The 22,724-nt window shown below is 42.6% G+C and overlaps 1 protein-coding gene across 2 annotated transcripts in view; it reads right to left on the bottom strand.

Moving 5' to 3' along the window:
• TMEM163 (transmembrane protein 163) overlaps positions 1-22,724 on the bottom strand; it is a 228,684-nt gene that overhangs the window by 72,276 nt on the left and 133,684 nt on the right. For both annotated transcript variants that reach the window (XR_008529873.1, XM_054582016.1), the window contains exons 3-4: positions 11,130-11,173; positions 9,673-9,764 (exon numbers count right to left, since the gene is read on the bottom strand). Coding sequence is in view for 1 of the 2 variants with exons in the window: in XM_054582016.1 (XP_054437991.1) it covers positions 9,673-9,764; positions 11,130-11,173 (136 nt within the window). In the remaining variant the exon portion in view is untranslated. The remainder of the gene's footprint in view (positions 1-9,672; positions 9,765-11,129; positions 11,174-22,724) is intronic.

Consider the following 22,724-nt stretch of genomic DNA (forward strand, 5'->3'; position numbering starts at 1 on the left):
GGTGTTCTCAGGAACAGAAGGTTCCACACAGCAAATGCCTTCTTCTGGCAGTAGCGGCCAGAGGAGAGGCCACAGTAGTGGGCAAAGCGGGGTCCATGTTCCTTGATGGCAAAGCTCTCAGTCCAGAATCGAAAAGGCCCTACCCAGCTGCCAGTGTGGCCCAAAAACAGGAACCAAAGGTCCAAAGAGACAGAAGCAGGCTGCAGCCAAGGCAAATGATCCTCACTGGCAAGGCCTCGGAGACACGGGAGGGCTAAGGGCTTGTCATGGCAACCACTCGCCAGGGGATCCCGACATGAATGCCAGCTGCTGGGAATTTGCCAACCCTGCCCCTAGACTGCCTGGCCCAGGAAGTTCATCCATGTCTAGCCAACTGCCAACCATTTCCCTACCTTTCAAACTTAGAACCAAAGCCTGGGACAGCCTTTCAAGTTGGATAATGTTATAGCTCTTAATTCCTCTGATCCCCAACCACTTTCCCTCTGCCTTCAATTAAGTTTGTTTTGCTGCTAATTGCTAGGAAAGAGCATCTCCAATAGGAAGGGATGTGGGTCAAAAAATCTGGTAAAACCACAACTCACAAATTATTATTTGGAAAGGTAATGTTGCATAATGGTTATGAGCAAATTTCAGAGCAAGGAGGACCTAGGTTCAAGCCCCAGCTGTATCCATTACTAGCCATGAGTCTTCAGGAACAATATTTACTTTCTCTACCAGGTGTTAAATAATACCTCTACCTAACAGAGCCCAGCATGAAAGCTAGTAGAAAGCAGGTGCTCAGTAAATACTTATGATTACCATCTTCAAAAATATATCAAAACTTTCCATAAGAAAAAGGAGTTACATAGCTCAGTCTTTCCTTCTGCAAGACTTTAATGAGCACCTACTAAGTATTAGGCATTAGTCTAGGAATTGATAATGAAAAGAGTAAGACAGTTAAGGAACACCCTTGCTCTCATCAGCTTAAAGTTTTATGAGAGCAATGGATGATAAACAAATATACCAATATATAAATTAAACACAGGTAATTAGATCTGTGAAAGAAAAAAACACAACACGCAAAAATAGTAATAAAACAGGTGATGGGGGAAAATGCAGGAAGGACCCGGTCAATTATTAAGTTGTACTTCCTTAGCCACCTACATTCTAGTAGCCAGAGTCTGGGAAATGTTCCAAAATGGAAATAAAAGGCTTCTCATTCCATCTGGAATTCCAGCAATCTATTTCTCAAAAGAAATATAGATGACAAAAAAAGCATATGAGAATATGCCCAACTACATACTGATAACTAAATAAATGCATGGGGAATTCAATTTTGCTCCTGGACAAGTGGCTAAGACCAAAAAAAATTGTAACACCGAGCTGGCACAGCGAGTAAACAGACATCCTAACCCCTACCAGCAGAATGTAAGTCAGGGCGAACTTTTTGGAACACAGTTTGACACTGGGCATAAAAATGGTGTTAGAAAATTCTTGAACCCAGACTTCCAGTAGTGTATCCTAAAGAAATGAGAGGACAAGCATTAAAATGCAAATGTGTAAGGACAGTCATTTCAGATTGTTTCTAACCCCAAGACATTGGAAACCACCTATGTCTTCAATAGAAAATTATTTAAACAAAATATGTTATATCCATATATAGAACGCCGCATAGCCATCAAACAATAACACACTTTTATCCTAAGATGGGAAGATGTTCAAAACATGGTGGTAAGAAGAGAAGACCTAGTTTTCCAAAGGGTATACATACAACATGTCTATGTTGATTAAAAAATATATGTAACATTGCACATACATGTGCACACAATATACAATACACAACATACATCAAAACTTTAGTTCTGGAAAGCCCTGTAACAAGTGAGCCCTACTATGTTCTTTGTACCTCTATGGATTACCTCAACCTTTTACAATAACCATGTATTACTTTCTCTTGTTACAGATTTCTTTGGGGTGGAGGGGCAGCAGAGGCATGGAGAGGTGATAAAATCAGGAGATCAAGGAATAATCTTTTATCACCTCACTACACTAATACCCCCAGTCCTGAGGTCAAAAGCAATTTTCTACGTATGCCAAAGTGTATGCCGGTGTTTTTCAATATTTTTTACCCTCACCCATAGACATTTTTTCATGGAGTTTTTCAATTTTTAATTGTAAACTCTTTTATTCCACGCTCTTAAAAAGAAAAAAAAATAACAACCTTTTTAAAACTCTAGCAATGGAAAATAAGTGATCTAATACTTTTTGAGCATATACTGATGTTGAATTCAACAATAGGTTTAATCTTCACTGCAATGCCACTGGTAATTATCACAGCTCTCCTTTCACACATGAGCAAACTGAGGCCTGGAAAGATTAATAAATAACTTAAGGTCACAAAACAGGTGAGTGTAGAACTGAAAGACAACTCTTCTCAGGCACAGTATTAGTTTTCTGTGGCTGCTATAACAAAGCATCACAAACTAGGGGTCTTAAAAAAATAGAAGTTTATTCTTTCACACTTCTGGAGGCTTGAAGTCCAAAATCAAGGTATCACACTCACACTCCTTCTGAAACCTGTAAGGTAGAATTCCTCCTTGCTTCTAGCTGCTGGTGCTCACCAACAATCTTCGGCATTCCTTGACTTGTACATACATCATTCTGACCTCTGCCCTCATCAACAGGATCATTTTCTTCTTGCGTATCTATCTCTGCATCTCTCCCCTTGTTGTAAGGACCCCAGTCATATTGGATCAGGACCTCATTTAACTTGGTTATATCTGCAAAGAACCTATTTCCCAATAAAGTCACATTCTGTAATACTGAGTGTTAGAATTTTAATGTGTCTTTTGGAGGAGACACAATTCAACTTATAACAGGGGCTAAGGAAGCCAACACTCCTTGTTCTGCTATGTCCTGCCCACAGCACCACAACCATTAATGTCACGTCAGTGTCATGATGGAGGTTCCATGTCTTTTTCATGACAGTGGAAGGCAACTCCCTTCTACCTTCAGGCAAGACTAGAGGCAACCTCTTAAAGACAGATGAGCTCTTGTCCTGCCTTCTACATGTCCTGAGGTCAAAAGCAATTTTCTACATATGCCAAAGTGTGTGTTTGCCTCCTACACTAGCTCTCATCAGTCACTGAAGCCATCTCCAAAGTTATTTATTCTTCTAGTTCAGGGTCTCCCCTAGAGCTAAAATATACTCAAGGGCTTTGTCAAGTTAACAACACTAGACAAATGTGGAAGAAATGCAGTTCTTTCCCAGGTCCCCCAACTTAGGGTCACACCAAATATATTATGAGAAGAAGGGGAGACATGTACTATGTGGTCTGTCCGGAAAAAAGTCCAGCCATTGTTAATATAACGAGAACAGTTTGCACCACATTGATGAACCTGGCAGCCAAGGCGAGTGGACCGGAATGCGCGTGCATGAAAAATGACTTCACTGTACACTAGTCAGTGGGGGCGGTAGATGCCGTTGAGTAAGCATGTGTACTATATGGCTGTCACGTTCAAAATGACTGAGCAAGTACAGCAACAAATCTGCATCAAATTTTGCTTAAGCTTAAACATTCCTCTGCGGAAACTATTCAGATGATTCAGAAGGCCACAGCTATGGGCAACTGGTGATTGGCAACTTCATCATGGTAATTCTTCTGCTCATGCGTCAGGTGCTGTGCAGAGTCTTTTGGCAAAACAGCAAATCACCCAGGTGGCTCAGCCACCCTACAACTCAGATTTGGTGCCCTCTGACTTCTAGATTTTCCCAAAACTAAAATACTAAAAATCTAAAATCACCTTTGAAAGGGAAGAGGTTTCAGACCATCAGTGAGATTCAGGAAAATATGGCGAGACAGCTGATGGCAATTGGGAAAACAGTGTGAGGTCCCAAGGTGCCTGCTTTAAAGGGGACTGAGGAGTCATTGTCCTATGTACAATGTTTCTTGTATTTTGTATCTTCTTCACTAAATGTCTCTATTTTTCATAGTACATGGCTGGATACTTTCTGGACAGACCTCATATTTTAATATGTTCTTGATATTACTCATTACCTCTGCAAGTCTCCTTAAATCAGACACCAAAGCAAATTACTGATCCATCATTGCTTAACTGCATCAGTTACTTTTCTTTTTCAACTTCTGGAGCTGTTTCCAAAAACAGCAAGGGTGCTGCTGAAACCAGTAATCAAAAGACTATCAAGCTATTCTGTCAACTGATGATTTTCAGGCCAAGCATTTGGCTCAGCAAATTGAAAAAGAAAACGGAGCAACTACCCTGCCTGGGTGAGAAATGGTGTGCCCATTTATTTCACATAAGAAGACACACAAAGGGTTTCTGCCTCTCCAAGTGTATCCCCTCCAGAGCTCTCAAATATGCTGCTGAGCATCATGCCATTTGGAGGTCCATTCGGAGTAAGAGAACAACCTCCCAGGCTCTTTTTGCCCCAGCTTTGCACAATTAGAAGCTTGCAAAGGTGAGCAGCCTCCCATCTGCCTCCACCTCTCTGTCTCAGGGAGCTGACTGTGGCCCAAAGAGACAGCTGGGCCTGGGGAGTCTCCCTGGGGCCTCCCACCTGTGCTGCAATCATATGTAAAATGTCAGAGGCCCCCAATGAGCGTCAATCTGTACCTTCTGTGGCAAGCATCCAATGGCCCTCCGCAGCTGACAGCAGCAGGAGGCTGTATTTCCTGTGGCCTTACATGGTACACAGGGTGGAAGATAGTGGAGACTGGCGTGAAATTCCCTGTGTCACTTGGCCTGGCCAATTTTCTCCTACACTGATTTCTCCCGTATCCTCCACCTCCAGTAATGCCTTGCCTCCTTCAATATCTTTGTTTACATTTCCAAATCCTCTGGACTTTGATTTAACAACTTTGTCTATTTTCTAAAATACATTAAAAATGATCAAACTGTCTAAAGAGGCATTGTTCAACATGGTAGCCACTACCACACATGACTATTTTAAGTCAAAAATCCAGTTCTTCAGCCGCTCTGGTCACATGGCAAGTACTTAATGGCCACGTGTGGCTAATGGCCGCCGCACTGCCAGTGCGGATGCAGGCAGACCCGTTCCCCCAGACAGTTCTATGGGGCAGCTCTGGTCTGAAGGATATACAGAAATGTCTCCTCCTTTGTCTGTCCCCAGTCCTCCTTCCCAGAGGCGATCCTGCTGCCAGTCTCCATTGTGTCCTTGCAGAAGAGATGGTTTTCTATGTCTAAACAAATGTGTGTGGATGCAAACCTCTTTTATTAAAACAAATGAGAAAAGACTCTAAACACTATTTTGCGCCATGCTTTGTTCACTGAATGAACCTTGGAGCTCCCAACAGAAGTGCACAAATAGTGCTTCATTCTTTTTTGCGTGTCCTCACAGCAATCCGCTGTCAGCAGGACAAGAGCTGCCACTCAAGCCCTACAGCCACTCTTCTACTCCCCTGTCCCCCTGGTGGCGCCTTGCTCCCTTCCCTCGCAAACAATTCCATCCGATTCCCAGGCCCCAGAGCCTCAGACTATTTTCTGGCTCTTCCCCTCACCTCCTGGCCTAATAAAACCTGGTTGTTCGCTGAGGAAGCTGCCTTCCCTACCTCTGAAGTAGAGGCTGTGTCTCTTCTCTTGTGCACATTCTCAAAGCCTGTCTTCCTCTGGGTACATTCCAAACCAGTTTCTCTGGCTCTCTCCCTCAGAACTCCCAGTTACCCACCGACCAAACCACCACTACACCTCCCTGTCATTGCCCCCAATCCCCTGGCCCCTCTCCTTCATTCACTGAGGACATCAGCACCTGGTTCACTCCTTTCATCTACTCTGTAAATTCTGCAAACATCCCCTCAATCCCATGTGGAGCATCCAGCTAATGCCTGGCCTCACACATGTGCTGACCCTTTGTCCTTACCCTATCCCAGCCACTGGCTCCTACCCTAGAGCCACACCAATCCTGGCGTGAAATCCTGGTTTTCAGCATGCCACTCTCAAATTAGTATCCCACACCAACAACTGTCAAGGTAAGCAGGACTCCTAATCCACGAGGACTATTCACTAACCTTGCCATTGTCCTCCCATCCCTCCTTATCCATTTTGAATATTTTGCTTTGTTCCTAGACTCCTCCCTTACAAATAAACTTGACTCACTTGCCCTGTTTGTTTCACTTTCCCGTTGAAAACCCTGACCATGCATAAACCTGGTCCGCCCCTTCCACACATCTCCCCCTCCACAAGAAGGTAACTAATCAAATTTGGAGCTTTTAAAAATAAATAACTAGCTGGTTGGATTATGAAATGGAGCAATTGCTATAGAAAAATAGTATGAGGGTCTTCAAAAAATTAAATATAGTACTATGATATGGCCCAGCAATCCTACTTCTGGGTCTATATCTGAAAGAATTGAAAGCAGGGTCATGAAGAGATATTTGTACACCCTTGTTCATAGCAGTATCAGTCACAATAGCTGCAGTGGAAACAACCCAAATGTCTATCAACCGATAAATGGATAAATAAAATGTGGAATATACATACAATGGAATATTATATAGCCTTAAAAAGAAAAGAAATTGTGACATATGCTACAATATGGATGAACCTTGAGGGCATTATGCTAAATGAAATAAACCAGTCACAAAACAACAAATACTGTATGATTCCACTTATATGAGGTACCTAGAGTAGTCAAATTCATGGACAGAAAGTAGAATGGTGGTTGCCAAGGGATGGGGGAAAGGGTCAAAGGGAGTTCTTTAATGAGTACAGAGTTTTAGCTTTGCAAGATAAGAAAGTTCTAGAGATCTGTTCACAACAATGTAAATATACTTAACTCTACTGAACTGTTCCCTAAAAATGTTTAAAGTGGTAAATTCAATGTTATATGGTTTTTGTTTTTTTTTTACCACTGTAACAAAGTATAGAATAGAATGAAACTGTTGTCCAGGGCCCTGTTCTATTGTGGTGCCGAAGGCACACTCGTTTCCTCTGAGCATCAAATGCCCCATCCCAGCCACAGTGAGCAGCTGGCAAGGCTGAGCAAGCTGTCTATCCTCTTTGCCCTGACAAGTCCGAGCTCCATATTCCTCCTGAACCTTAGAGTCAGAGCAGGCAAAATTAGAAGAATGAACTAAGAACCAGTTGGGTATTTCCCCATTCTCTCAAATATTATTCTCCAGCAAGTAACTGGAAACCAGTACCCTTCTAGCTCTGCCTCTCATAATTCATTTATGCTCATTAATATGCAAACATCACTTTCTCAGCTGGCAGTGATTTCATGAAATTTTAATTTACATGGAATGAGCCAGAGATTAAAACTTATACCAAAGCCAACAGTAGAGGATTGTGAATGCCGTTTTAATCCCTAGATTAAGGCTCTCTGAATGAATTCACTGGCATCAGCAAATGAACTATTATCTGGGAATTACCTGAACAACTCCTCTGCGAGTTTTTGCCTCTTGGGCATTAATACTGATATACATTTTTCTTAAAGAAGTACCTGCTCTGGGATCATTAAAAACAGTAAAACCAAAAACATTTCTTGTTATCAGTCTTAATCTTGGAAAAACTCCAAGCTACCTGGCAAATGCTCATAGAGATCCCAACACTGCAAGAAAGCCACAATAATGTGTGGCTTTGTGACTAATGTAAGAAACTCATTTCAGCATAAATAAAATCAGATTTAAAATAAGCAAATTAGAAGAGAGAAATTGAGAAACAATGAACTCAATTCCTTCTGGAATTGCAAATCAAATTCTGGATTATTAATTCTAAAACAAGAAAAGGCAGAGGGAAGAGCTTTCCCTTTTGAGGGCAAGGCCCAATAAAAATATAAGCCACATATGGAATTTTAAATTTTTAAAGGTCACATTACAAATATAAACAGAAGCAAGTAAAATTAATTTTAAGAGTTCATTTAACTCCATATATCCAAAATATTCTTATATCAAAATACAATCCATATTTTTAAAATTATTAATAAATGTTTACATTCTTTTTATACATCTTTGGAATGGGGTATATATTTTATACTTACAACACCTCTTAATTAGTACCAGCCACAATAAGTGCTGAAATAGCCACTACTGGCTACCGAATATATGTTCTTCTGACAGAACAGGGACTCGCTTTTGAAATCTGAGCTTGTCTCCAGATTGTGCTCTCTAGATTGTTCTCATGTATTCCTCGAATAACAGCCAGCAATGGCTGCAGCAGGTGCATCAGCTTCTCTTTTGACGAAACCAATGTTAGTTCAACGTTGACCATTATGTACAAACATTTGAAATTTCACAAAACAAGTTTACTAGTAGTGTTTTCTTAATTTTTTTCAACCACAAATTGACTCAGTTTTTTCAAAATTAACCTTACCCTAAACAATATCATCTGTGATATCAAAAATTTTTACACTTTATTTTTTATACTTTAATTATATTTGTTCAAAAAGCTGAAGTGTATTAAAATAAATATTTAACATTTCAAAAGAAGTTCTATGTTATACCTAAAGCCAACAATTAATGCAATTAAAATTCGTTCTCATTTGTGAATCAATTACGGTGTCATCTTTCAAAAGCTTTCCATGTGGCACATGAAATGTGAGATATATCACTCTCTGAATCTCCTGTCACCCAACATTCGTATCCCAACATTTGTATGTGTGAGTATGACATAGCAGCCCTACCAAGAGCACCCTTTGTCTGCGATCCACCACAATCCACAGCAAGGGGCGTTTATTCATTTGTATTCAACTGTTCAAAAGCTTCAGAGGTGGGGTAATACTCTTGCCCTAATGACCAGTGGTGGCTCAGTCCTAAGGGAGTCCCCTTAATAATTAATAACCATGGCAGCTAAGATTTACTGAACTACATGCCAAACACTGTTCTGAAGTGTGTGTGTGTGTGTGTTTGTGTGTGTGTTTCATATTGTGATGATTATATTTCACTCATATAATTGTCATAATAACCCTAATAAAGGAGGTATTGTTTTCTGTTTTTCCAGTCAAGGAAACAAGGCACAGGGCCGTTAGTAGCTTCCCATAGTCAGAGATAATAAATGGGGAAGCTGAGATTCAAAGCCAGAAAATATCGCTCTGGAACCTCTGCTGTTATCACTCTGAGGATTACAAATGGAGTAGAGATGAAAACTGAAAAAGACACATGTTTTATGGTCACAAACACAAATCCCTCAAAGACATAAGCATTCCCCCACAGGATGTGGAGGCTGGGGTAAGCAATATCCTCTGATACAGAGAGAGGCTGGTACAAGTAGAATAATTTATAATGCCCTCAAGATATCTTTTGGGAATTCCACTAGAGAACTTATCTTACTCAGAAAGAAAGAAAAAAGCATGAAAATTCAAGGGAACAATGATTCCAAAAACACAAAGGAAAAGAGGATGGAAAGATGATGGGTGGATTGATGAATCAACGGATGGATGGACAAAAGGATAGATAACAAGGCAACTGAGCATAAAAATGTTTACTCCAGACTCAAAAGCAGAGAACAGAGAGTGTTACAAAGGGACATCCATCTCTTTGACCACTGTGGAAGGAAATGGCTGATAATCACACCAGCAAGCCATTCTCAAAAGCAATTTAGGGACCTTATTCTTGTCACTGGGACCAAAGCTGCAGAGTAAGCTGCGCTGACAACCTAATAATGTGACCTTCATTTGCACAGGCACTGCAGTCTAGAAAAAGGTAAAAATCCACTTACATGTATTCCCTATGGGCAGAGTGCACAGCGGCCGCGTTGCTGTAACGCCACAGGACAATTGCTGATGACAGGACATCAAGGATGGCATCAAACTAGGAGAAGGAGACATGGTATTAGTGGTTTTCCACAGTTAACAGGGTACAACTGTGAAGACACAAGGCAACGATTCTGTGACTCAGAACACCTGAGCAAGTGACCTCAGAGCAAAGAGTGTTTGCATCATTATAACGCGGGCCATTCATCCTCCTCACGGTGGGTCCTGGGGACCTGGAGCCCAGGGCACCCCACATGCCAGGTCCTCCTCCTCCTATTGCACACTGCTCCCATGGCCGGGGAAACTGTGGGGTGGCGGGCCTGCTCCCGGTCCCCTGGCTCCCAGCACTCTGAAGATATGGAGGGAGCACACTGTTCTAGCACTTGTGAAATTGGTTTCCCCATGATCAGCAAAATCATTTCAGTATTTAATGTTGTACATCCCAAGTAAAATATTAGAGGTGAGGAATCTGTTTCTGGCTTTCAATGGGATTATTCTACTTGGGGTCCAGGGTGAGAGTGATCACCCAAGGGCTCTGGGAAGTCTGCAAACACTTTGAAATTGTATACAAAATCCTTTTGTATGAATGAATGATGTGTGGGGGGAAGGGGAGGAGGGAAAGGAAAGGAAAGAGAGGGGAGTGTGAGAAAGAGAAAGAGAGCGAGAGTGTGTGTGTGGTGTGCATTCTCCAGGAGAGACAATCCACTCCTCCTAAAGAGTCTGAAAAGAATCTGCAACCCCCAAAACATTAAGTTTTCACAACAAAAGGAAGAAGTGAGTTTGGGAACAGAAACACATGCCCTTAGATACAGGAAACCCTAAAGCTACAAAGGAAGGGTGTTTACAAGAACTCTCTGATTGAGCAATTGTGCCACACCATACTTGTCATCTGAAAAATTACAAGCACTCTCTTGAGGGGACGTGGGGAACCTTCACCCAAGTTTTCAACATGCCTAGCCTGTAGAACATCTGAGATTGGTTTTCTCTAACCAGCCCCCATCAGGGAGCAGGCTGGGAACACAGGCTGCCTGCAGCCAGGCTGCAGACTGGCTTATCCCCGCGCAGCAGCCCTTCTCTTAACTCCCAGCATCTGCGCCGGCGCCAGCCAAGGCTCACTGCAGGGTGTGCCCATTTTCAAACCTACAACCTTGAGGGGCAAATAAGGGCTAAAACCCTAACACATCCTCTCAATCAGTGCAGGAAATGTGGTCCCCTAATGTGTCCTTGAGAGTTAGGCAGCACCACTGCAGTTCACTTCTAGTAAATTCTAATTTCCTATAGAAGCTATTTCTATAAAAGTTATGTTTATTATGCTAAGCTCTCATCTGCTAACCACCCTCTTCTGATCGAGAGCCCGGGGTGAGATTCTCAGGCTCAGGTAAAACGTGCAAAACTTCATAAAAGTACATTTCAGGTTACTTACTGCAAACCCAAAAGCAGAGGCGCTGTACCTCATAACGGAGACAGCTAAAAAGAAAGAAAATATTATTCAGAATATTTTAAGACCTCATATATGTTTTCTCTCATTTGTGAGTATATTAATATATTTGATATGCCCTTTTAAACATCAATGGAAAATTTCCAAGAGAATAAAGTTAAAAATTAAGTGTAATTGTAAACTCTGAGAACTAAAAGAAAGCCAAGTGGCCAAAGATTCCAGGATTCAGCTGCAACAACTTCCCTTCCCAGCATGTTCTGAGCACCAAAGGGCCAGTTTCAGACTGAAAATGCTTAAGCAGTTGTCAATCAAACAACTGCTGAGATCTGATAATTTCGCAACTGGGAAGAGAGCTGGGAACTATATTAAACTTTCAAAGTAAAAGTGCAATCACACAAACTACTCCCATAATAAAGTAATTAGTGGTATCTGTATGCATATGCCATTGCTAACACAATTGAAAAAAATCTCTAGCCCATCAGAGCTTAAAATTAATGCAGACCTCAATAAAATTGTGTAGAAAAACAATAACAGATGGTCTTAATAGACATCTACAAATGTAGATGTAATAATTATAATTAAAACATTTACCCATATTCAAAAATCTACTTTTGGGGGGATAAGTCAAGTAGGTCGCACTGTTGCCTAATTCTGTGATTTGTTCTATGCCAAAGCTATGTCCGTCCTCAAAGACTGTCCTCAATTTGACTAATAAAGTCAGTTCTCCATATTTAACAAGCATACGCCTACCCTGCAACAAAAAAAATGAAACCCTACCCGATGGGTCAGTAAAGCTTTGAAGTGGATTGTTCTGGGCACAGGCATTGCAAGCGCTCATGCATACAGTGAGAGAGGTGTGGACGTGGGGTAAGGAGGTCAATACTGCCACTCAGCTCACCACATGTCCCTTTCTCAGGGACCTTCTCCCTGTCCTACCCATAGGTCCAGAAATGGACCCTGGACAGCCCTGTCGTCCTTTGTAACCCATCCCCAGCCACAAGGGTCACATGACCCAGTGTGAAGCAAGCATGTTTCATTTGCTGTGAATTAGGAAGTGAGACTGAGAGAGTCCAGTTGGTTAATTTTTGTTGTTGGAATTGAAACTTGCAATCACTGGAGCTAGTGTTGGCCATGGTTTGCTATAAAAACAGAGGAGCAGAGAGATAAGCATGGGGTAAACACAGCTCTAGGGCAGAAAGAACCTCTGGCTTCCTAAAGTATCCAAGACCTTCTGAGATTCAGCCACAGTCCAGTCCTCAGGCCATGTAATACAATCCATTAAATTCCTTGACCCTCTTTGTTTTGACATGGGCTGCTCCAGTTTTCCACGCTCATGCTCATACTGTCATGGAGAAAAGGACAGAACCAGGTGAGTGCGATGACCAACGGGAGCTTTCACATGCCATACAGGTGTGCAGTGCAAAGGGGCACTGGACCTTCCCAAAGAACTCAACTCACAGGCCATATTGGCGAGTGCAAAAAGGGCAGCAAATCCCTCAAAGGGTCGCTCTGGGCACCAAGATGTCCAGAACTCAGAGTCTGCCTTGCAGTAAGTGCTAAGTAACTGTTAATTAAACTGGTAACTGAATTCTGTAAAACAGGTCAAAGATACTCTGGTTTTTCCCTTACAAACTGTTTTTAGAATATCTTACTTAGCTCTATGCTTTTCACGGGTTACTTCTTTATCAGCAGTGGAAACCTTCTGAACTCTTACTAGCACCTTGTCCAGATGCTCAAAATACACAACAGATCAGGAAGAGATGCCCGACCGGAGCTGCTGCTCTGCTCCTACCTGCGCTGTTCGGCCTGGCACCACCATGGGGAGGGCAGAGCCGAAAAGCCCACCACTCACCATCACAGAAGACCGCCTGCTGTCCAAGCAGTAAGCCATTACTTTAAAAAGTTTTAATTGAGTTATTTGTTAATACCAAACATTTATACAGTGGGCTACAGATTTCAAAGAGGTGGACGCCCACTCGATTATACTGAGGAAACAAGGACCGTTGTCTCAGGGACTCTGGTCTCCAACAAAGGAGCTGGGCCACTGAATGGCGGGATTTCTTTCCCTGATGCAGTCAGAGTCAATGTCCGTGACTTCAAACACCCAAATAATTATACTGGAAAGTAATGTTTGTATGAGTGAGTTCAGCCCGTCCAGTGAAATATTAATACTGTTAACCCGGAGTCCTTCACAGAAGGGACGGATTACCATGAATCATTTATTTAGAAATTGGCTCCATCAAATTTCCCTGACAAGATGAAAAGGGAGAAAATGCCAAAAATTGCATGGAGAATGCAGGGTACCTTGAAGGGCACAACACGCGGCCCCAGCTCAGGCAGCCTCCCTCTGTGAAGAGCTCCCCAGCTCACAATAGCTAATAGTTACTAACACAGGACCTGAAAGGAAGAGGTCAGAGGCCTTTTAGGAATTTCTGAAGAGTGTGAAGTGTAACAGTGTTATTTTCCCTGGCCTGTAACTGAATGTGACACATCCTAATTCTGGTTTAGACGGCCCCTGTTCCCTCAGAAAGAGAGCGCCCTGTGGAGTTTTCATCAGGACGTTTCCTACTTCCCTCACGCTAATAGGTTCCACGTAAAGAACAGCAGGCCTGAGCCAGAACGACCCACCAAGGCAGGGATGACAAGGCAGGTGCCCCAAGGAGCCCCACGGGTACTTGGCTAAGGGTAGCTGAAAGCCACCACAGGTCTGACAAAAGTCCAGCAGTGCCTTTAAGACAGGTGCAAATTTAACAGGGGACAACAGACAAGGGCCTTTCCAACCTCAGACAATTACACTGCAAGCTGGCAAGGTCAGTGGACAGACGGGCAATTGGGCAACTGTGAACGTGGAGCTCTCCTATGAACGCTGCTCTTGGTCAAGGCAGGGGCCACAGAGCTGAAGATAATGAAGTCACCGTGGCTGTCAGCACTCAGTGCGGAGCCTGTTTAACAAACACCACAGCTGCTCTGGAATGGAGTACCCGGCTGTCAGCAGCCACCAAGTTCATCCGGAGAGCGCTGCTGTCAAAATCCCTTAGGGGAATTTGCAGGAGCGTTTCTGCTTCTTACATTAACAACATGTGCCCAATGCTCATAACTTAAACATGCACTTAGGGAGCCAGTGGCCACCAACAGCCTCTGGGGCAAGCAAGCAATTTCAGGTCATCAAAGCCTCATTCCCTAGAGAGCTGAGGCCTGGTTTCCTGCCTCTCACTGCCCAGTGGTGAGAGTGCAGGTTGATTGCCATCTGATCAAACTGGACTTACACACCCAGAAGTGTACACTTTGGATATGACTGGGCTCTTATCACTTTCTGAGTTGGTTTTTTGTTTTGTTTTGTTTCTGTTTGTTTGTTTGTTTTTACGCTTAGACACAGGGTTCTTAAAATGTTATGTTCATAAGTAAAGTGCAGATCTGTAGTTCTGTTCCCCACTTGAGTAAGAGCAGCCTGAGTGTCCTCTGGGAAACATTACTTTCCCTACCCCTAGACTATGTGGTTTGAGTGAGATGACATCATTATCCCCACTCTAGTGTAACCTTGTCCTGTGGCCAAAGTGAATGATTCAGAGACAGCACAATTCAGTGTGAGCCCAATGAGAGTTCCTGAGTTTTTGCTGAAAATGTTGGGAATGGGATGTCCTTCTAAGAGGAGATTGCAGATAGGGTTGGTAGGATGAAAACAGGAGCTTCAGTTAACAATTTTGCCCTAAATGGGAGGAAGTTACCTCAGACTAAATCCAACGCAAAGGAAAGCCGATATTAAAGATACGAGAGATAGCCCAGGCTGGGTAGTTCCGTAGGTTGGAGTATCATCCTGGTGCGTCAAGTTTGCGGGTTTGATCTCTGGTCAGGGCACATGCAGGAGGCAACCAGTGAGTGTGTGAATGGGCAGAACAACAAATTGATGTTTCCCCCTCTCTCTCTCTCTCTCTCTGTCTCAAAAAATTTCTTTTAGATAAGAGATATAAATCAGACCACTGATAACATGGACTAAACTTTTGGAATCAGTCCAACTTGAAGTGCATCCCCTATATTTTTCAAATACATCAAGCTAATTTCTCTTAATTTATTTAAGCCAGTTTGATTTTTTATCACTTGTAGCCAAATGTCTTAACACAATATACCTAGACAGAGTAATCCCATGTCCAAGAATCTCTTTCAATGTCTAAGAAGTAGAAAAACACTTTATACATAAAAGGATCATATTAGGCTTATGTAATTTATAATAGCATCTAAATGCCCAGCAATACAGTGATGATTAAAGTGTGGTTCATTAAAAAAATAGGCTATGTAGCTATTTAAAAATATATACAAAAAGTAGTGTTGGTTAATGCTCCTATTAGCATATTAGTTAGAATAACAATATTGATAATAAACAGGTGTTGTTTGGTGCCATCAGTACCGGGAAATGATGGGTCAGGGTCAGGAGGCATTCGTGCGAATATAGTTGCAAACTGAATGGGGAAGTCAGGAGAGGATTTACAGCAAGGGTGACATTTGAACAAAGACTTAAAGGAGGCGAGGGCAGAAGCCATATCATCACTTCCAATAATGGAAGAGTCTGTGCAAAGGCCCTGAGGTGAAGTGCCTGGTATGTTTGAGGCTATTCAGTGTGAAGCAAAAAGAAGAGGAAAGTTATGAGATCATAGATTTCCCTATTTTTTGAGAAAAAAAATTAGGTATAAAATGTTAAGATACAAGATGATATTTGTGATGTAATTAGCTTCACAATACAACAACATTTAAAAAATGAATTGAAAACAACTAGGAAAAAAAGAAACCCACAACTGAAAACAATGGTTACTCTTTGGTGGGTAGAAATTTTTTAGTGGATTTCTTTCCTTTCAACTTTTTTTATTTTCTACATTTTCTATACCCTCCATATATGGCCATTCAAATCAGAAAAAAATATCAATTTTGTTTCAGAAAAAATTACTGAATTCATAATAATAAAGCCACAGATCTAAAACAGAATAACAGAAACCAGATTCATGACGCACATCTGCGAATAGGCTGCACTGTGAGCTCATGGACACTTCCGGCTAGCAGGAAAACATACTGCCTTGTATGTCTTCACTACATCCAAGTTTCTGAAATCCATCTCACTAGGCCAAGTCCCCTACATGAGCGGGTTGCTAATTTCCCCAAAGAGTTCACCAGAGCATGCTAGAGGATCAGGCAAGCCAGGATGTGGAACACAAGCAAAAAATCACTCCCTGTAGAAGGGACAACCTGCCTCCCACGGTTTTGCTTGTCTTGCACCCTACTTTCCTTTATATGTCAAGGGGGTAATAACAGCTACATTCCCAGAAGCACACATACAACAGAAGTCTTAAATAAATATTTATACAGGTCTGGTTAAAGACCAGACCTGCTTTAACTAGGTTACATTCAGGCCAGAAAGCATGTCAACTGAAAACTCAAATTCAAACAAAAAGACAGACAGCTGGAAAATGGAGGGACCCAGGCAATCCATTGTTTGGGCAAAGCCAAATGCAAATTACGCAGCTGAATAATCAGCAGGCTTTGCAGAGGGTTGTGAAGGTTCAGAGGAAGTACCTTGGAAATGCACAGAGAAATAAGAGCGTCAGCAAGGCAAATGAGGGTCAATGCTGAGAGCCCCTCAACAAGGAACATTAAACAAAGCCTGCCATTTCAACTGCAGGCTAGTTTATAGTAACAAGGAGGACCCATCTGTCATTCTGCCCAAAGTCAGGCAATAATTATCTTGAGCCTTAGCACTCTTTAGCAGTACCCCAAGCCCATAACACCTCCAAGTCACTAAATTATGGGCCCAGTAGGGCTCTGCTAACAAACCAATCCCACTTTAATTAGAGCACCTCTGTCACGCAGAAGCCTGGCAACCACACCCATAGACAAGGAGCTGACCCAACTCAAGAACTCATCTTTCCTTCACCCACCTTCATCGTCACGCTACAACCCAGGCAGAAGAGGTGCAGCAAAGGGGTCAAAACTAACTGGTAAGTGTTCTAACTCACTTCAACAGAACCTCCAATAGCTTCCAAACACTCTAACAAGATTGTAATGTACTATAAAAATTTGTGATAGGATGTTGAATTTAGTCATCACTGACAGAAGAGAGGACCAAGCAGTTTGCAAAACAAATCAACAAAACTTTGTATTTTGTCTGCATAGACCAAAAATGTGCAAAAATCCTATCTGAGAGTAAAAATCTGGATGTTTTTGTTTAACCTATACAGTATTATTCAAATATCAGAGTTGGCTACCAACATTTTTAAAATTTTAAATCCAGAGCCCTTATAAAAATTAAAAAAAGGAAAAGGAACACCTACATTTTTTTACTTCTCTGGAAAAACTGAGGTCTGCCGGGGCTGGGCTGTCCCTTTCGCCCGGGGGTGCCAGCACTGCGTTCAGATGGGGCATGCGTTCTTGGGCACCTGCCTGTCCTGCAGCATTAGGCCCAGCTGGCCGCACACACCTGCCTAGCCCTTTTGGGTATATAGCTGACCTGGTGGGCCTGAGTATGAGACTTTAGAAGTAGCCCATAAGCAACTTAGGGAAAGCAATTCCCAGCAAATGCCTGGAAATATATATTGTGCTGCATGAACAGTAGCCTCCAATATTTTCTGCTATAATGTCTGGCTCCCAGCAAATTACAAAAAGCTATAATAGGCCAGGTGCTCAGAGCTTATACCATTCTTTGAGAGCTCTTTGTGTTCTGTAGAACCTGAGAACTATTAATAAACTCCAGGTGGGCTATGAACACTGCCCACCTACCCCCAGAGCTCTGTTGGTCTGCAGACAGGCAAACCCCCTACCAAATCTCAGGATGACCACAAGACTCTTTCTTTTACATGATCAAGAGAAGCGGGGTCACCTACAAGTGGCCGTATAGTCAGTCCTTCCCCGAGAATCATCTGTGCAACCTGCAGCAATAGTAGGGTGGAAGAGGTTGTAAGATACTGCCCTTGGTATGGGGGTAGGGAGGGTTATTTGTTAGTGACCTGGACCATTTTGCAATAAAAGATGCATTTGCATTCAGGTTTATACCAGGAAGCAACCACCAAAAAGTCTTGCCCGGACCCCCATTTTCTGCTGTTCCCCTACCTATACCTCTGCCCCAGCATTCTTGACATGCAGCCAGAGTTGTTCTATCTGTTGTACTCTGGATAAAGGCCAAAGTTTTCCTAATGGGTAAGGTGCCACGAGCTGACCTCCTCCCTACCTGCTGCACCTGCTCACTCCACTCCAGCCCCAGGGGCCTCCTCACTGCCCTCCCCACCACCCAGCATGGTCCTGCTGGGCCTGCTTCTAACTCACCCCTCTGCCTGAAGCATTCTTACCACAGGATCCAGCAAGCCGGTCCCTCATGTTCTTTAGGTCTCTGGTCAAAATTCACCTTGTAGGCCTGTCCTGTTCACCCCATTTAATGTTGCAACATGCCCAGCTCCCACATCTTAGCTCCTCATCATCTTGTTCTACATATTCCTTATCTGGAACACATATTATCTTCTACCACATTATTTGATTTACTTATCTATGAAAATTGTGTATGATCTGCCCCCTCCAACCACTAGAATACAAGCACTCTGAAGGCTGGAAACTTTTCTACTTTGTTCCCTAATGTCTCCCAAATGCATAGATCAGTGCCTGAATACATAAAGCATTCCGATTGATTGACTGACTGATTGATAGATTGACTGAAATAATACCTTAGTCATATTGATAGACAGTCTGCCTGGACCCCTGGGAGTGGGCTGAGGGTGAGGAAATAGGAGGGGCCGCCAGGGGAGACGGAGCTAGGCCATGGGGATAGAACCAGGGAGGTGCTTTGGTACCAAGCCAAGCCATGTTCTTCAGGGCACTGAGGGCATGGCATGCAGTCAAACAACACTTTCATGAACTACCTGGGGCCATGACAATGACATTGAATTTCGTAGCACTTCCACTTTGAACTGAGCTCATGCTCCCCAGCCCCTGGCAAGTTGGCAGCAGGAAGAAGTTCTTACACTGAACACGTGCAGGGCTAGAAAGATAATTGGATAAGAGGAAAAAAAGCTCTCCCACTCCTTTAGGTACCAGATTGGGGGTGGGACCAGGAGAAGGCAGGCACATGCACAATGGAAGTTAAAATGGCTGCAGGGGCGCGGGGTGCCGGACCAAAGTGGCCTGTCAGTCCAGCCTGTGGAAAGGAAAAAAATGGTGGGAAGGTGGACCCACCCAAAGCAAATGAAAGTTTAAGAAGTTAACTGGTGTTTCTGAGAAAGCACCTGGTCCATCCCATACGCGAGCGGATATAGACCTAGAGGGACAAAGAAATACTTTCTTGTCTACCTGGTGAATACACTGGCCAGTGCATTCATGGGACCCTAGAAGCCACATGGCCTATGGCAGTGCCGGCCCCACACATAGGAACAGGAGGGAGCCTGAAGCCGGAGAGCAGCTGGGAACAAGCTAAGCTACCTAGATAACTGCTCAGCAGGTGCCCGTAGGTCCCAAAGGATGGTACTTTAAATGGGAACAGGAACTCTAGACTCTGTCTTTTATCTTGATCTTGCTGAAGACAATTTGGTTTGTTTGGGTTTTTCAGAGGAGATAGGCTTTGAGACAAGAGTCCACCATTCTCCCAGATTGTAAAGTACCTGAATAAAAAAACCTCTTTCCTTTCTAACCAGCCTCTGCCTCTAGAGTTTGCCTGAAGGTGGTGATGGGCAGCTAAACCCCACTTTGGTTTGTTAACATTAGCTCCGACTTAGTTCAGTGAGAAAGCAGATAGGACCAAGGGTTCAGCATACCAGAGACCCAGCGGTGTTACCAGGCAGCTATTCCCTGAGCAAATGGAACAGCAACCAACACTCTGTGGGGCATAACAAAGAAACCAGTCTCAATAATGACCATTCTTTTATGGAGAATGTGGAGCATCTGCATTACAAAGACCAAGGGCTATGGGAAGAGCAAGAACAGCCCTGAACCAGGAAAGCCATGAACAAGCCCAGATTTGTACAGGAGGAAAAAATACAGAATAAAAACCACCCATGGAGAGTCTCCACCTTGGACCAGGGCACTTGCATGGTCTCCAACAAACACCACATATTCACCCTGCTTCAGTCAGCATAACATGAAACACACCGACCCCCATTTCAGAGCAGGAATCCATGTTACAGGAAAGTGAGCTCGACAACTGCCGCTTAACAAGGAGAGACTCAGTTTAGACAGGTTCTCAGTGGTCACACAGGCAGAAGGTACCAGCTCACAAACAAAATCCAAGAGCCTAGGTTTTCACATTTTAGTGTCTTCAACAGCACAGCACACTTTCACATTGTTGCTTCTACAAATTGGACTAGAGAGAAGGAAGAGCTGCTTGAGGCCATGCTTACACAACTTTCATTAACGTTTATGAACTATTTTCAATACAGTAAACAATCTACCCTCACTTGGCGCTACGTTTATTCAAAAGACCTCACTTGCCAGAACTAATATAAGAGCATGGTTCTTGCTGAAAGTCAATTGCATATTCTCCCTTGCATGCAGTTTTACTCCTCCCTATGCTGGGGTTTCCCGTGATGTCAGCATCACTCTTAAGACAGTAGTTTATTGCCTTTGGGCTGAGGGCCTAGCCAAGTCCTTACCCAGGCTGGCCAGGCAGCCTCAGATGACCCTTAACCCCTGTCCAGCAACCTGCCCCGCCCAGTCCAACAGGGGGAGCCTGAGCTCACCAATCATTCTCTCATTCAATAAACAAACATTTATTGAGCATCTGCTATATGCCATACACTGTTTCGATAGGCTGGGGATACAGCAGTTACTTGCCCAATGACTTGATGAAATATGCCTCTTAAAGCCCTAACTATCCCTTAATCATAGAACACCGCTACTTTTGCCTAGCAAATAAAGTGTTCATTGGATAGAAAACAAAGACAGTAGAAAATTTTATAAAACAGAACTTTCACAGTTTGTCTTCTCTGGCCTTCTGTTCTAATTGCTGTTCTGGTTGCTGGGGATTCAAAACCTGAATGCTCATTCTCAGCCCATTATTTCTAACTTGGCTCAGTGTCTCCCCTCTGGCACCCAAAGCCTTCTGCCCCTACTGCTCTCACTTTTTAATCACACAAAAAAGATTCTGTGTCTTCTTCAACCAGCTTATGAAAGCCTGAAATCAGGGGTTACACTCTGTTCAAATCTCTATTCCCAGGGCATATGAAAGCACCAGCACACAGTTGACGCTAGAGAAATTCTTGCTGAGCAATAAAAGCTTGAGGAATCACTAAACCCCAATAATAAGGTCTGGTTTTTATTTACCATTATATAATGATTAATTCATGTCAGGAGACAAAAGCTAGTACTATGGGCAACTGGAGCCAGCAAGGGCATGGATGTTCCCACCTAAAGTCATCCTCATCTGACAACGCTGGCACCATACCATGCATTGGACCTCTTTGGTTTAAAGAACTACTAAAGGACTTAAAAAAAAAAAAAAAGACTTGGCCTAAAGAAATGGTGCCAAGTAAATATTTACTCACTTGAACTGATCGAAGTCATTAGAAAACTATTAACATTATCACTCAGAGAATAAAAGTTAAATATAGCAAAATAAAGGCCTTTTTCTCCCCTCCCTTCCTACTGCTCTTCCCTATAAAACCCACCAAAGCAACAAGGAACATAGAAAACGAGAGAAAGAAAAAAATAATAATAAAAAAACAACAACAACTAGGAAAAGGCCAACTTCAAACCCCAAGTTGTAAAGAATATCTTACCAAAAACATCAAAATTTACTTATCAAGAGCTGATAACATACTTCAATCCAATCTTATTCAGAGCTTAGAGTTTTTTACAATTTAGTGGCACAATGAAGAGCCCAAATAATTACCCCTTATATAAAATACCAAGTTGGGAGATGAGCTGCAGCATCCACTCCTGAGCACTTTCCCACTATTCCACACATTAGAGAGCAAGGGAGGTAAAACCAGAGGAGTGATTGCTCAGCCAGCCACTGGGGTAGGAACCACGCAGAAGAACAGAGGCTGCCCTGTTAGACATACAGTTCTCTTGCTCACAAGGCAGGCAGTTGCTCCTGAAGTCAGACTACCAAGGTGGGATGTCAAGCATTATAAGAAATGATGCTCAAATGAAAGCAATACACTGTCCTTCTTTCATGTCCCAGCTTCCCAAAAAGTCCAAATTATTAGAACAGGGAGGTTGTGGCTAATCATCTAACTGGCAGACAGAACCAGGGAACCAAAAAGAATTAGTAAGCGAAATCAGCATACATTAGGCCACTAGGCACCAAGTCAATACATAAGTATCAGTTATTTCTTAGCTACAAACAGTAAGAAGATGCAGTTTTAATAACCCTCTATTTTCAAAAGCATAAAAAAAATCAAATATCTAAGAATAAACTAAAGGAAAATGTGTTAAGACTTGTACCTAGAAAAATAATAAAATAGTATTGAGAGAAATTAAAGATGACTAAAAATGTGGAGGGCCATACCATGTTGATGAATCAGAAGACTCAATATTAGTGACCAAAATTCAATCAATTTTTACCCAGCAAACTATTGTTTAATTTATTTTTATTTTTTATTTTAGAGAGAGGGGAAG

Source organism: Pteronotus mesoamericanus, unplaced genomic scaffold (genome assembly GCF_021234165.1).
Source record: "Pteronotus mesoamericanus isolate MK-2021 breed Mesoamerican mustached bat unplaced genomic scaffold, CSHL_Meso_final contig_1173, whole genome shotgun sequence".
NCBI classification, from domain to species: domain Eukaryota; kingdom Metazoa; phylum Chordata; class Mammalia; order Chiroptera; family Mormoopidae; genus Pteronotus; species Pteronotus mesoamericanus.